This window comes from Meles meles, chromosome 14 (assembly GCF_922984935.1).
Source record: "Meles meles chromosome 14, mMelMel3.1 paternal haplotype, whole genome shotgun sequence".
Taxonomy (NCBI): Eukaryota; Metazoa; Chordata; class Mammalia; order Carnivora; family Mustelidae; genus Meles; species Meles meles.
The window spans coordinates 6,132,529-6,147,685 of NC_060079.1; the positions used below are offsets into that span (position 1 = coordinate 6,132,529).

Below are 15,157 nucleotides of genomic sequence, written 5' to 3' on the forward strand. Positions count from 1 at the left end.
GGCTGCTCCTTCTGGAATTGACTCCATCTGCTCTGCTTCTTTAATTACTTTGTAAAACAGATTTATAGGGATTAAAATGTATATGTATTCTGAACATTAACATTTTTCCTATTAACACTTTCTACTAATTTTTAATGTTTATATACTCAGAATTATTCTTTTTTTCATTAAATCTGGATTTTAAACCATAGTTTGAAACTTTCCTTACAGAAAGAGGAAGTTGTCAGCCCCGTTATTGATTTGGCTTTCCCTTTTACATCAAGATAGATTGTAGAGGGCACCTTAAATAGGGGCTCAGTCAGTTAAGCGTCTCCCTTCAGCTCAGGTCATGATCCCATGGTGTTAGGATCCAGTCCCACATTGGGCTCCCTGCTCAGCGGGGAGCCTGCTTCTCCCTCTGCCTTCCTCTCTCTCTGTCTCTCATGAATAAATAAATAAAATCTTTAAAAAAAAAAGATAATTGTAGATCCCTGATACATTTAGAGGTTATTCTTGTGTGAGGTATAAGGTGTAAGGTCTGCATCTAATTTTATCTTTTCCAGTCGGCCAAGCAGAGGTGCCAACAATTAGATTATCAGCTAGAAATTCTACCTTTGCTGCTACAATTTGAAACACAACCTTTATCGTGTATTAAATTTCCGTATCCACATGGGTCTGTTTGTATGCTTTCTACTCTATTCTGCTGCACTTTCTATTCAGGTCCCAGTACCAACCTTGTTAAACAGGATTTAGAAGATATTTTAAAGTCAAATAGGATTATTCTCTCTCTTTGTCTCTCTCTCTCACACACACACACCCTTGTACTGACTCTTTCAACATCTCTCTGTCAGTTCTTGCTTATTTTACCATATGAACTTGAGTGTTAACTTGTTTAGTTCATGAAAAAGCATATTCTTTTATTAGGATTATGTTTAATTCATAAATTAGGGCAAACTGACATCATTTATCCAAAAACATAGGGTGTTTTTCCATTCATTAAAGTCTATTTTTGTCCTTTCAGGAGAACTTAAAAGTTTTCTTGACATATTTCTAGTTAAGTTTAACAAGAATAAGTTTAATGAGTTTACATACTTCTTGTTAAGTTTATCCCTAAGCATCTCTGCTCATCTTTGTCTCAAGTATAAATGAGGTTTTGTCCTATCTACCATCATAATCCTCTGACAAATTATTGTTCTGGATATGAAAGCCACTGATTGCTGTGTATTAATTTTTTTTAAACAACCTTACTGAATTTTTATTCTTTGAGTCCATTTTATGTCGGCTCCTTAGGATTTTTCAGGTATGCAGTCCTAGCATCTGCAAATAGATATACTTTTATACCTTCTTTTCCAACTCTGTGTCTCCAACTGATTTATCTCACTTGGTGTCCCAGTATCAGTAGAGCGTTGAGAAACAAGCGGAGGTATGCATCCTTGCTTTGTCCCAGCCTGAAGGGAAATGCAGTTGGTGTTCCTCTATGAAGTAAGATGATGTGAATGTGTATTTTATTAAAAATAAATAAATAAATATCAGTTTCTATTTTGCACTGAATGCCTGTTAAATTTTCTCAAAGGCTCATTAGCATTTATGATGATATTTATATATCCTGTGGGCGTGTTAATACAATGTATTATGTTAATGGATTTTCTAATACTGGAACAATTTTGCACTCATTGAATGAATTTTCCTTGGTCATGGTATATTCTTTCCTTACAATGATGTTCAATTTTACCTGCTAATATTTTATCTAGAACCTTCATACTTACATACATGAATGATATTGGTCTGTAGCTTTCTTTTTGGTGTGCTGTTTTTGTAAAGTTTAGGTAACGATGTTATTCATGCTTCAAAAATTAGGAGGATTTCCTTCATTATCAATGTTCTGGAATAATTTTTGGACAGTTGGATGCTCTGATCTCTCAAGGTTTCATGGACTTCTCTGTGAGATCATATGGGTCTGATGAATTTTTTTAAAATAATTCCTTAGTAGTGTAATTCTTCTTTTATGGAAATTTGTCTTTTTAAACCTGTACATTTAATAAGGGTCAATTTTGACCACCTGTATTTCTCTAGGAAGTTAATAATTTAATCTAGTTGTGTAACGGTCTGAAAGTATCTTGGGAATTTAATTCCTTCTGTTTTAGTGTTTTTTGAAACAATTCATTGATTAAAAAAAACAATGTCTACAAATGCACACTTAACAAATGAATTATTGATTGATCTCAGCTTGCATAAACACATTTCTTGCCCCAAATGTTTATTTCTCATTTATCACAGGTTACCATCTTGAATACACTTAAACAAGGAAAGAAATTTGTGCCTCATGGTAACTGACAGTTTATGGTATGGCTGGTTTTCCTTAATTCTAGCAGTTCCAAAAAAGGAAAAAATCATAAAATATTAAAACAAAACATAGTACATTTAGTCAATTCAGCAAGCAAAAGCAGTTGGAAGCCTCGAAAGTTTCATCCGCTAACAAAAAAATAAAAGGGCTGCCTTGGCTGTCTGCATCAACAGAGTGTACAGCTGTTGATCTCAGGGTTGTAAATTCAATCCCCACATTGGGTGTAGAGGTTGCTGGGGGGAGGTGGGATTGGGAGAGGGGGAGCGGGCTATGGACATTGGGGAGGGGAGGCGAACCATAAGAGACTATGGACTCTGAAAAACAACCTGAGGGTTTTGAAGGGTCAGGGGTGGGAGGTTGGGGCAACCTGAGGGTTTTGAAGGGTCAGGGGTGGGAGGTTGGGGGAATAGGTGGTGGGTAATGGGGAGGGCACGTTTTGCATGGAGCACTGGGTGTTGTGCAAAAAGAATGAATACTGTTACGCTGAAAAAATAAATAAAATGGAAAAAAAAACTGTAGGAAACAAAAAAAATAAATAAATAAAATCTAAAAAAAAAGTTTCATCCAATAACAGAATAATGAAAATAAACGCTTAGGGACTTGGGTTTATTGGACACTACTGCTTGAGCATTAGTGAAGGGAGTGAACTCTTTCAAAAACACTTTCATTTTTCACATTTAGGTCTTTAATCCAACCAGATTTGCTTTCTCATGTGGGGCATATCATTATGTTTCAATTGTTTTGCTAGGGGTTAAATTTCTGGTTTTGCGATTTAATCCCCTACAGTAAAGTTTCTAACTTTTAAGAGGTGAATTTAACTATTTATATTTATTAAGACCACTGATTTATTTGACATATTTCTGTGGTATTATGTTTTATATACTGTGCTTTTTCTTTTCATTTGCTGTTGTTGTTGTCATTTCTGACCTTTGTTTGGATTATTAAACTTCTCCTTATTCTCCCTGCCACATTTCCCTCCAGTGTTTCTGGTTACATTCTTGTAATGATTACCCTTTATATTTTATATGCATGGAGATAAATTAATACTTTCTAATTAAGTTTGTCATTATCATTCTCTTCTCAAAGTATAGCAAAGAATTTAAAAAGTTATTCCCATCCAAACTTCACTTTGCGTGTTTTTTCAACTTTGCTTTTATTCATCTCTCTGATTATATCTTTTAGGCAATACAGATTTAGCTTTTCTCACATACTGTGTTGATTTTTTTTCTAATGTCCATCACTGCTTCTACCAAAATACTCATTTCTTCTGGTTTTAGTTTCTATAGGTATTTTCTTCAGTGACGATCTGCACTGACAGAAACTTTTCCTTCTGGACCTGAAATGTCTAGTCCTTTCATAGTTGAATGATGGCTAAGTTGGGATATATTTCTAGACTGACAATTTTATATCAGCATTAATAAGATATTATTCGTTACTTTTGGGTCTTTGGTAAGTAAGCAATTTGTTTTCATGCTGAGTACTTTTAAGACTTTCTCATAATCTTACTGTTCTGCAGTCTTACCAGAAAGCATTTGGGTGCTGTATATGTCTTAATTTGTACTTGGGCATTGGTGTACCTATTCAGTTTTAGGAACTCATGTGATTTTTCAGTTCTGAAAAATGATTAAACATTATATCTGTGTCTCCTCATTCTCTAGAGTATCGGCATTCTTCACTTGTGTTCTGTGGATCCGCTGGGTGTCCAAGAACAGAATTTAGTGGGTTAATGATTTTGAATGTGAAAAAGAAATCCTTCATTTTCACTGATCTCTGATTGAAATTGAGCATTCCTTCAACAAGCCACAATAGTATTAGTAGTTTCTGTGACTTTCTCATCTGTAGAAGGCAGAGATACTTTAATATCACATAAAGGTTAGAGCAAGGATCTCAAAACACATTACATCTGTTCTTCACTGCTTTGAAATTACATTAGTTGTAAGCCCTGTGGCCAGACCTTATTTAATTACTAAATAAGCTCTTAAATTGCTGTATGACCCATTTAAGTAATTTTTACATTTGTATTTAAAACTCATTAGTTTCCTTTGAAATTCTGTGCTTTATTTTATGCCTTTAAAAACATTGAACATGTATTTCAAATTTTACATTTCTTCTTTTCCCACCAAAATACCAAATCTACATTACAGTGTCCTGTTCTCTTTTGCTATATGGCATGTCTACTATTCACTCTACCAGAAGACTTTTTTTTTTTTTAAATTTCATGAATTTCTATTTACCTGGTTTTTAAATCTCTCTTTTTCTATTCTGGTCTTGTTCTATGAATGTTAATTTATCACTTTGGGTGCTCTAAACTTAGTGTTAGCCCCTTTCTGACTGCTCTGTTTTTTCCAGTTCCTCGTGTTGGCAGATTCTCCCATGTGGTTTGAAAATTCTGTCTGGGAGCTCATCCTCTTTGGCTCTTCACCTGGGAGAAGTTGTCATGGAGACTCTTAACTTTTACCTTTAATGGCAGTTTCACATTCACTTCTGCCAGGGCCCTGCAGGGGGCACTGTTCTGAGGCCAGCATTCACGGGTATTTCTCAGGTTGGGCTTATAGGAGGCCTGAATAGTGTGTGGATTGGGTTCTACACGCCTGATTTAAGACTTTCTGCTCTCATTCCAGAATGAGCAGCCTGCTTTAGGGTTCTTATCATGCTGTGTTCAACACCCATCTGTATGCCCAGAGCCCATTTCCAAACACTGTTCCCTTGCCCCCCACAATTGGCCACAACTCCTTCCCTGTATAAATTTAAAATACCAGCCCACAAGGCGTTTATCTGCCCATTGCCTCCAAGGGCTCCAGCATTTCAACTCCCATTCATCACTCTGGTTTTTCGAGTTTCTTCTGTTCTGGCATATGAAAATGCTCTTTGTTTTTCTGGGTTTGTTGTTGTTGTTGTTTATGCCTAGTATGTGTTTTAATGTTTTTGATTGTATTTTGTCCAGCATTTGTATGTAATTGGGGGCTGAGGGCAGAGCCCTGCTTCCGTTCATCTGTTGTGACCAGTCTTTATAGGGTGATATTTTTAAAGCCAAAATGTAATCTTGTCATTCCTCTGCTTACATCCTTTAAGCCACTTGAATGTTAGATTCCTAAGGGCAGAAAGCTGGTCTGCCTTGTTTGCTACTGTTTTTCTATAATCTAGAAGAGCACATAATAAGGCCCTAATAAATAAGGGTTAAATGACTAAATACATTATTCCCCACACTTTTAGATCAAAGACCAACACAGTTAACATAGTTCAGTGGTTAGCATGGCCTATCAGTGGACATAATCTAGCCCTTGCATGATTCGGCCAGTGCTACCTCTAGACCAGCTTTTTTGGTCAATTTGTATTTATGCTTCCGGGTCTCTTATCCTATTTACAAAATGTAGGCTTAATGTAAGCCTGAAAGAGCTTAAAATCAAAACATTATCCATAAATTCAGTAATTTTTCCCCTTTGTTTGAATGGCACTAACTTGACATGAGCAATAAATATTACAATCACACATGCTTGACTAGTTATATTCTCTAAATCCAAAAGTGAATATGGGCAAAGGTATATTATACCGTGTGTGCATGTGTATACACACACAGCTTATTTATTTGGTATATTTCTGGGTCACTGTTCAAAATTTTTTGTTTCCTCATATAAGTGATGAGTAAACATTTATTTGATGAAAGGGTTGGATATCCAAGTAGCAAAATAAAATATAACAAAAGAGAAAAAAACTGAGTTGTTTTATGTCTGACATAAAACATGGAAGTGTTCATGGAAATGAATACTTCAGAACATTCTAATCACAGCCTTTTTTGGTAGAATGTGTCCCAAGTTGTGCTGAATTGAGATATTTCATCTTCAAGGCTAGAAACAATGAAAAGGGGAAGAAATTTGCTATTCCAGAAGCTCCACATTATAATATGGTTAAAAACTAGTAGTTGGCCCTGTTGAAGTCATTTTGTTGTTCGGTGACTAATCTTTGATACAAACTCACCTTCACTAAGATCTTTAAAATCACAAACGGATTGCCTGAAATGGACCAGACCTCTATAAGTTGCTTACATGTCTTCCTCCCCTCCTTTTCTTCCCCATCTCCTCCCCCTTTTTTCTATCAATCTAGGCAGAAAAAAATGTAGACAACTAACAGACATCAAATAGCAAAATGGGCAGGCAGTCAGGAGACCAAATCATCTAGATGTATTCAAGCCTTTCCCCATAACCTAAGCTTCACATAATTTGACCAGTAAATCTATAAATGTCTGTTTCCTTGTACTCAAAGTAAACATAAATTTCAAAATGTGTAACAGATCAAATTTTACATATTAAGATGTACATAAGAAAATGAAACTGTTTTCTGTGACAAACACTGGTAGACAAAAACTTGCCAATTAAAGGCAGCAATTCCTCTGAGCTAAACATTTACAGAATAAATATTCAATCAGTTCAAATGCAAATTAACGACCCAAGGTACCTCTTTCCTTGGAGCCGCTCCCCTTTCTCTCTCTTCCCAGTGCCTACTCTAATCTTGCTCTGCGGTGAGAGGATCACAGACTCTTTTCCATCCTGTTCCACTTCTCATTGATCTTTAAACATTTCAATCAAATCAGCCGTTCAGGTTGTTGGGTTGGGTTGGGTGGAGTTGGGTCGGGTTGGGTTTGAGGTGCTAAAAAGTCTTTCAAGTGATCGTGTCGTGCCACCTGGTGGAAATTTAGTATTTTTCAGGCAGAACCAAATGGAATTTCTCTGACTCATATGTTCCTGGTTCTCTAAGTTTGATTTAGTCACAAGGAGATTCTGATGAATTATGCAAAAACAAAGCCAGCTGAGGCAGTCTCTATTCTGTATCCCAACCCTATCAGTTCGTATTTTCCCAAAAGAAATCTTCATATCTGCCCTCTAATCCTCCTCAATTAAAAAAAAATAATAAATAAATGCAAACAAAACCTAAAGACTAACCTTACATTCCACTTTATGAAGAGGTAGTCAATGAATATCTTACCCATAAGTTTGTCTTTTTTCAGACAGGTTTGTGTTTTCAGTAAAAAGATAGTTCTACAAAGTTATTCAGAAATAGCATTTCTTCTGGTGTGATATGCAGAGTGCTTTAACCCTGCCATCCAAAACTACCATGTGGGGGTACAGCTGTGTAATGTTTTTATATGTTTTTAGAGGATAGTAATGTTGTAGACTCATATTGATGGAAAGTTAATTTCTTTACTGCACATTATTTCTGGATTTCTTGGTAAAGAATGTACACTATATTAGCATTCAAGAACGACACCGTGATACTATATACTTTATTAATTGTATTTTGTATGCAAAGCCGTTCAATGAGGGATTCCTCAGGTGGCTTTTTTTTTTAATACTATTTTTTTGTTGTTTCTTTCCCTCATTTCAGATTAGAATCCCCCACACGGAGTCTAAGCATGGATGCCCCAAAGGGTGTTCATATTAAAGCTCATGCTGGGAAAATCGAGGCTCTTTCTCAAATGGATATCATTTTTCAAAGTAGTGATGGAATGGTGAGTTTGGTGTATGAAGCTCCTGTTGTATGTCCTGATGACTTTCAGAGCAGACAGAAACTATCAATTCTTTGATACCTACTGATCCAACTACGCTCAATGGGGCAGGGTCACTGGGCGTTACCTGTAAATGACAACCGTGACCAGTTGTTGGCTTGCACGCTACACTTGCTCACATCAAATGATGTTTAAATAAATACTAGATATGAAAAATTAGAGCTTTAAAAGTCAGCCACAGTAAGGATAAAATCTGGAACTTCAAGTCCAGAAATAAACCATCACTGGTACAAGCCAAGCCATAATGAGGCAGTAGAGCCCTCTCTGCTCCACACTGATTGCTCTACTACTAGATCGATGCATTACCTGAGTTCAGGAACATCAACAGGTCTCTCCAGACCTGGACCTATCTTCTCATTTGTCAGTAGGAAAAATAAGATTGGCTTAACTATGTCACAGGGCAGTGAGAAAGCAATGTGGTAATATGGGTGGCAACATTTTGAAATTATTATATTAATATGATATGAAGAGGAAGGTGTGGTTGAGGTAGCCAGTGGAGGCCATGAGAGGCAGCTCATGAGTGTGGACAGGACCTGTCCATTGGCAGGCTGCTAGTAGAATGTAAAAGACATCCAGTGAAGCCCTCTCAAGTTGTAATTGAAGAAGTTGTGGTGCCAAGAGCAGATGAGTGCAAAAATGGAAGTCTCATTACTAAATTATAATGTCACTTCATACTTAGAATATATTACCTATTACCTGGAAAAAAATACTAATTTTAGTTTTGAAATAGTCTCACTTATTTCCACAAATAAGGTGCCATTTTTATAGTAGCACATAGCCTGACTCTTCAGTTAATTCCCTTATTACCGGGAGTTAGTTCAAAGTGAGGGGTGTATTCCCATAAAGATAATGAAGGTGATCAAAGAAGGGGTATGTAGACAGCCAGTGACTAGAGTTTGCTAGAAGAGCAAGAAAAAAAAAATAACAACTAGAAAACATACTCACTGATTAACCATAAGAAACGAGAGCAGAGAAGCCAACAAGGAAAAGCTAAACGCACATTAATGAAAACCGGGTAGCCACACAACCCAAAGCACTGGACAGTAGCATAAGTAGGTTCTGTATTAAAACAAAAAAAAAATACACATTTAATTTCATTTACTCTGATGGTGTCCCAGACCACAAGGTAAAGCTTTGCTTCTAATACTGTTCCACCCACTGCTGCCCATGGCAGTGGTCAGTCTTCCAAGAGGGCATATAGACTGCAAGCATCGGGTTATGAAAAAAGTGGAGTTCATGGATGAGAGGAAGTGTCCAACAGTGTTTGCAAGGAAAACATTATGCCCGCCCATGACATGCTTCAATTCCTTCTAATAAGTAAAAGCCTCCGTATGGGTAAGATTGGGCTACTCAGTGGGACGCTTCCTTGTTCCCAAAAAGATTTCCCAACCTCAATTCATGGCCATCTGTTTACATTTCAATGTAACTAAATTGTCATGGGAACAAAAATCCCAGTAGCTTTCATTTAATTTTTATTGGCTTTGGTCTGTGTATCTATTGCTTTTTCCACATCTAAGAGAAGGCAGCTGAGTGTCAAATAATATTTTAGAAGTTTGGGACATGGTTGGTAGCTAATAGGATAAAGTTAATGGCCTCTCACAGGAAAATAAAACCAGCAGAAATTTCAACATTCAGAAGTAAAAATTATTTAGATGATTTTATTTCTGAGGCTTGTATTTTATCCTAATGGGGGTAAGAGAAGGTGATTTAGCATAAAGTCGAAATAGGTCACAAGACATATGTGAATTAACAAAACTTTTTTTTTTTCAGATAATTCTGAAAGGTATTTTTAGTATCGCATCATAAATCTTCCAGCTCAACTAGCACAATGGGTTTAAAAAAAAAAAAGACTTCTCTTCAGTTTGGAGAAGGAGTTATTAAGCCCCTGCCTGAATGGAAAACAGAAATAGGCTTTAAAAGCGCCTGATAATGTCTTCTTCTTCTTCTTCTTCTTTTTTTTTTTTTGAGCCGATAATGTCTTAAGTCAAGTCAGGTGCCTTCATTTTCTTTGCAGAGAAGAAACTAATCTGTTTGGAGCGTTTTGAGATAGGAGTTTCATGCTGTCGTGTTCATTCTCCTTTACCACTTCATCTCTTGTTTTCTCCCAAACAGCTTGTGCTTGATGCTGAAACTGTGTGTTTACCCAAGTTGGTTCAGGGGACTCAGGGTGCCGCCGGCAACTCACAAAGACTGTATGAAATCTGTGTGTGTCCGGATGGGAAGCTTTACCTGTCCGTGGCTGGCGCAGGTACCACGTGCCATGAAAACAGTCACATCTGTCTCTAAACCCCCTGGGTCGTCCACGGAGCACCCGCCTCATTTCAGTGAGCTTTACAGACACTGACCTCAAGCCTTCACACCAAGCAACTTGACTTCCTGGTGGACGGTGGATGGGAAGCAGGAGGGCACACTTTCAAAAGGAACTCAGAAAAATGTACCAGCGATGGTGTTCTGATGAAAATACATGATCTCAGAGTGGTATGTGCATATTAGACACAAAAGTCTGGCAATAGCGAAAAAAAAAGTCTTTATTCCACTAGGTTTATTTTCATCGGTGCCATTGTGACTTTTTCTTTCTTGTGGATAATCAATCTACAATGAAATATTTGATTGCTCTGTGGAATTAATTTATGCTGTTCAACTGTGAATATCTAACTCCCCATAAAAGTAACATTGGTCAATACTAAAATGCTCCGAAACTTCTATGTGCTGTTCCCACTGTATCACTCAAACCCACAAGTTCTCTCATTTTAATGCGAAGTGTGTCAGGTTTCACAAGAAATCGTCAGGTTTTGAGGGGACTTGGGTTGATCTGACTTTAAATATGTAAACAAAGGAATAAATTATATAAAATCAATCATGTTTTCTTTATATATATAGTCATAAGCAATAAAAATCAACCTACATTTTTCACAAACTTCAGTTTGTCTTCCTTCCGTTAATCCCCACGACAGCGCTTTGAGGTAATATTTTCCCCCAAGTTACTTGGTAATTCAAAAAAGGTTCAGCTAGGACAAGTCAGAAGGTCATGCAGCAGCTCGTGGAACTAATCTGAAATGTGATCCTACATATGAACAGCTGTTTTCGTTTTGAAAATCTCTGGTATGTTGTCTCATTCCATCCAAACACCAACCTGCGTGAGAACTGTGTAGATGGGGAGATATTCTTTGACAAGTGAAGAAACCAAAGTCCCCCAGGATCAAACAGCGAATAGGTGGTGGGACTCAAACTGCCCAGCCTGTGTGTTAACCTCTTACACAACAGTAACAGACTAGATGTTACTTCATAGAATCAGACTCTCTTCATTTTTGAAAGTAGCTTTAGTACCAATTGGTTGTATGTGTTGCTATATAAGCCAAATAGGACACAGTGAACCTATGAAAACAGGCTGGCCTTGTGTAAGCCCCTCACTCACTTGTAAAATGCCAGTCATCACAAAGACTGGTGGGTTGGGTTTGGTTTGGTTTTGTGTTTTACCAGTTGTTATAATTAGGATCTCCAAGTAGCACAAGACGTGGTAGGACCAACAGCATTGCCACTTTCTATTTATAGGATTTATAACTGTAAACACGAGTTCAGATTCATTTTCTGCAGTCTCAGAACTGAAAGTAGAAAAGTGAACGCTTGATTTCTCATGCTGTTTTAACAAGGTCATTTAACAGCATTGCCTGCTTAGAACAAATACTGGATTTTCAAACTTAACGTGCATAAACACTTGAAATTACAAAACAAAAATTAGGTGTGTCCTGAGTGGTTAAGAGCAAATTCAGCTCTAAATATAATGCACCCGAAGTTTCAGAAGGGGTGGGTATTTTTAGGTTATGAGTTGGTATTCACCTTTTCCATTTAGTAAAGTCCTGATTGCTTCCCTGCTGCAGCATTCCTACTGTCCTAGTAAGTAGTGCCACCTTGGCCTGGTCATATTTACTCTCTTGCTCCGTGTTTGTGCAAAACCAATGTCTTCAAGCTTGGATGGCACAAGGTCAAGAAAAAGAATCAAGGAGGAATTATGGAGGATAGAACCCTTTCAATAAAAGATGGCATTTGGAATCACGAAAGAAGTTGCAGATAGCTGCATTCTCCAGAGTGATAAGGAATTTATCCCCGGTTAGAATCAAAACTTTTAGATAGGCTGTATTATAAAATATAGTACATAAACCTGTCTTTTAAAACACATTATGCAATTTAATTTAAATGTTCCTTAAAAGTCCAAGGTCACGACTATGAACATACCTAATGAGCTGTGTACACCAATACTCCTATATACCAAGTGGTTGGAGACTATTCAGTGTTGATATTTGAGTGACCTCAAAAAATAGCCCGTTTCTTTTTCAATTTCCAAACCAGCTGAGTAGGTACAAGTCAGAAAGATGAAGATCAACATGTCAGATTTAATAGTAAAAAAGTTTGATTTGCCGCAAAATGGATTCCCCTAAGACCCGAGTATTACAGGACCCCCTCCCATCTTAGGGAGAGCTGTGGGCCCCTGACTTCCCACAGCTCGCCACGTGGAAGAGGATGGACCGATGTCCCTGTTCTGAAGGCAGCCAAATTCAAAGTAAAAGGAAAGGGTGAGCTACATGTTGGCGGCCTTCCCCCCCAATCTGCCACCAGGTCAATCTCCACTGCCCTGGGGTCAGTGAAGGAGAGCGGAAGCTGTTGGGAAAGGATGTTAGGTGGTGTCTCTCTAGTTTTTTGTCCCTTCCTTCCCTTCCTTCCCTGATTTAAAACATCAATTCCTACTTCACCTTAGCAGCTTGCCCTCTTTTAAATTCCATTTCAGATTCAAATGGTTTTTGGTTTTCAAATTATTTGGTTTCAAAACCGAATACACTTTTGTATCGGGTGGAAACATGCAGGCAGAACAAGAGGAGCTAAGGGCACTGCTAGGTCGAAATCCATTTTTAGCCGAATAGACAGCGCAGCTTCACTTCTGGGATGGCGTGTGCACCTTCCTGTCCCCAACACCTGACAGAACGCCTGCACGCGGTGCTCGGGAGCTGTTTTGGGGTGAATGAACGAATGAATTTAAGCCGTATTTGTTCAAACAAGAGAACGTAAAAAACCTTTGGAAGCCAAAGTGCGAGGACATCCCATGGGCAGTTAGCAGCTTTAGCCGCGGGCAAGTGGTTCACGCTCTGGATCACGTCCCCACTGCCCCCACGGTCACCGGTCACTTCCTGGAAATACATCTCCCTGTGTATCCTCCTCCGGACATCTACGACTGGCTCTGTTTCTCAGGTAGAACCCTCATGAATACAGGACTAATTAAAATCTTCTCTAATTACTTTTCTACCAGCACTACAAATTTTATCCTCAAGAGCTACAAAACATACGAAGTCTGGAAGATGTCGACTGGCACCAAGGGAAGAGAATCCCACGCATCCATGCGTCAGACCATCACACCCTTGAACCGCTCTTTATTTTATTAAACACTACTTGAACATTTTGCCAACGTCGCCCTTGGGCTCTCGGCACTCCCGACTCCCCCCCCCCAAACAACTCCCCACTGCTTTTTTTTTTTTACTCATTCATTCATTCACTCTTTTATAATTATTTTTAAGATTTCATTTCTAAGTAATCTCTATGCCCAGCGTGGTGTTCAAACTCACAACCCAGAGATCAGGAAGTCACGTTCCCTGCTGCTTTTTAAACTACCTGGGCTGCACGCTCTCCCTGAGCTTCCTCGCAGATGCTATGAGAGATTCCACCACCACCGCTCCCCTCCTCCGCTCATCTGGCCGCACAGAACCTGCTAGACCGTGTGCTACTCAGGAGTGGTTACTCCACACACGGGCAGTTCCCACATTCCTTTTAATAAGAAAAGTGAAATCGTGGGAAAGCATGAAATAATAAAATTCAAAAGTGAGTTCAAAATCAAAAATTCCTTACCCTGAATTTCAAAATCTAAGAAGCTTCAAAAATAGGAACACTTTCCAAATACGCCCACTGCAAACTACTGGTGGCAAGATCTGACTGGAATTGAGGTGAGGTTATCTGTCAGGCCGACGTATTCAAGTTGGGGTGAATATTCATAGGTTTCATGGCAGAAATAATAATGTGTTTAAGAGTGCTACCAACCCAGATGGGAATGCTTGTATTCACTTTCTAATATCCAAATTCTAAAATACATTTGGATCCAAGGGTTGTATATAAGGCATTATGAACTTTTTTTTTAAGTATATGAAAAAAAAAAAAAAAAAAACAGAACTCCACCTAACTCAACTACCACAATGGCCAGACAAGGTTTTCTTTTTTTTTTTTTTTTTTTTTAAGATTTTATCTATTTATTCGACAGAGAGAGATCACAAGTAGGCAGAGAGGCAGGCAGAGAGAGAGAGAGGAGGAAGCAGGCTCCCCACCAAGGAGAGAACCCGACGCGGGGCTCGATCCCAGCACCTTGGGATCATGACCTGAACCAAAGGCAGAGGCTTTAACCCTCTGAGCCACCCAGGTGCCCCCAGACAAGGTTTTCTGTGTACATTTTAGTATCAAAAAGCAGTAAAATATATTTCAAGTACTGAATCTGAGTTTCAAAGTAGCAAGCACTTTTTAAGACATCCCAGAAAGTTCAAGACCCAGAATATGGTAAGCACCAGAACAGAAAACTCTCGGGGTGCCTGAGTGGCTCAGTGGGTTAAGCCTCTGCCTTTGGCTCAGGTCAATATCTCAGGATCCTGGGATCGAGCCCCACATCGGACTCTCTGCTTAGCAGGGAGCCTGCTTCCCCCTCTCTCTGCCTCCCTCTCTGCCTACTTGTTAACTCTCTCTCTGTCAAATAAATAAAAAAAAAAAAGAACAGAAAACTCTTCACCCTGGTGTGCCTAGTTTTGAAGACCTGTCTCCCAGGTATAAGGATGAACATTTTCTATCTGTTAGGGCTCAAGTATAAACTAGCCCCAGACATGCAGCCCCCTCCTGAGGCAAGGTAAGTATCAATCCAGCCTCTACCTATGGAAGCACTGTAATATTTAATGTATCTACGTCCAAATATATGTATGTGTGCATGCATGCACACACACACACACACACACACCCCATAACATACATTATCAGCTAGTCTTATTCCCTAAAAAGGGAAAGTAAACCTCTTACCTAAACCAGCACCTAATAAACCCAGTACCTATCAAGTACTTGATACACAATCATAAAGAATGTACTAAAATTCCAGTCTAAAATATAATAAAAAATTCTATCATAAATATTGCCAATAAATACACATATGTGCATATATCAAAATGTTATAAAGGAAGAGACTAAGTTTGATTTTCAGG

General features: G+C 38.3%; 1 protein-coding gene across 3 annotated transcripts in view; it reads left to right on the top strand.

Annotated features, from left to right (window-relative positions):
* SGCG (sarcoglycan gamma) overlaps positions 1-10,793 on the top strand; it is a 126,423-nt gene extending 115,630 nt beyond the window's left edge. For all 3 annotated transcript variants that reach the window (XM_046028349.1, XM_046028350.1, XM_046028351.1), the window contains exons 7-8: positions 7,703-7,826; positions 9,996-10,793. In XM_046028349.1, coding sequence (XP_045884305.1) covers positions 7,703-7,826; positions 9,996-10,169 — 298 coding nt within the window. In that variant the 3' untranslated portion in view covers positions 10,170-10,793. The remainder of the gene's footprint in view (positions 1-7,702; positions 7,827-9,995) is intronic.
* Positions 10,794-15,157: the final 4,364 nt, after the last annotated feature.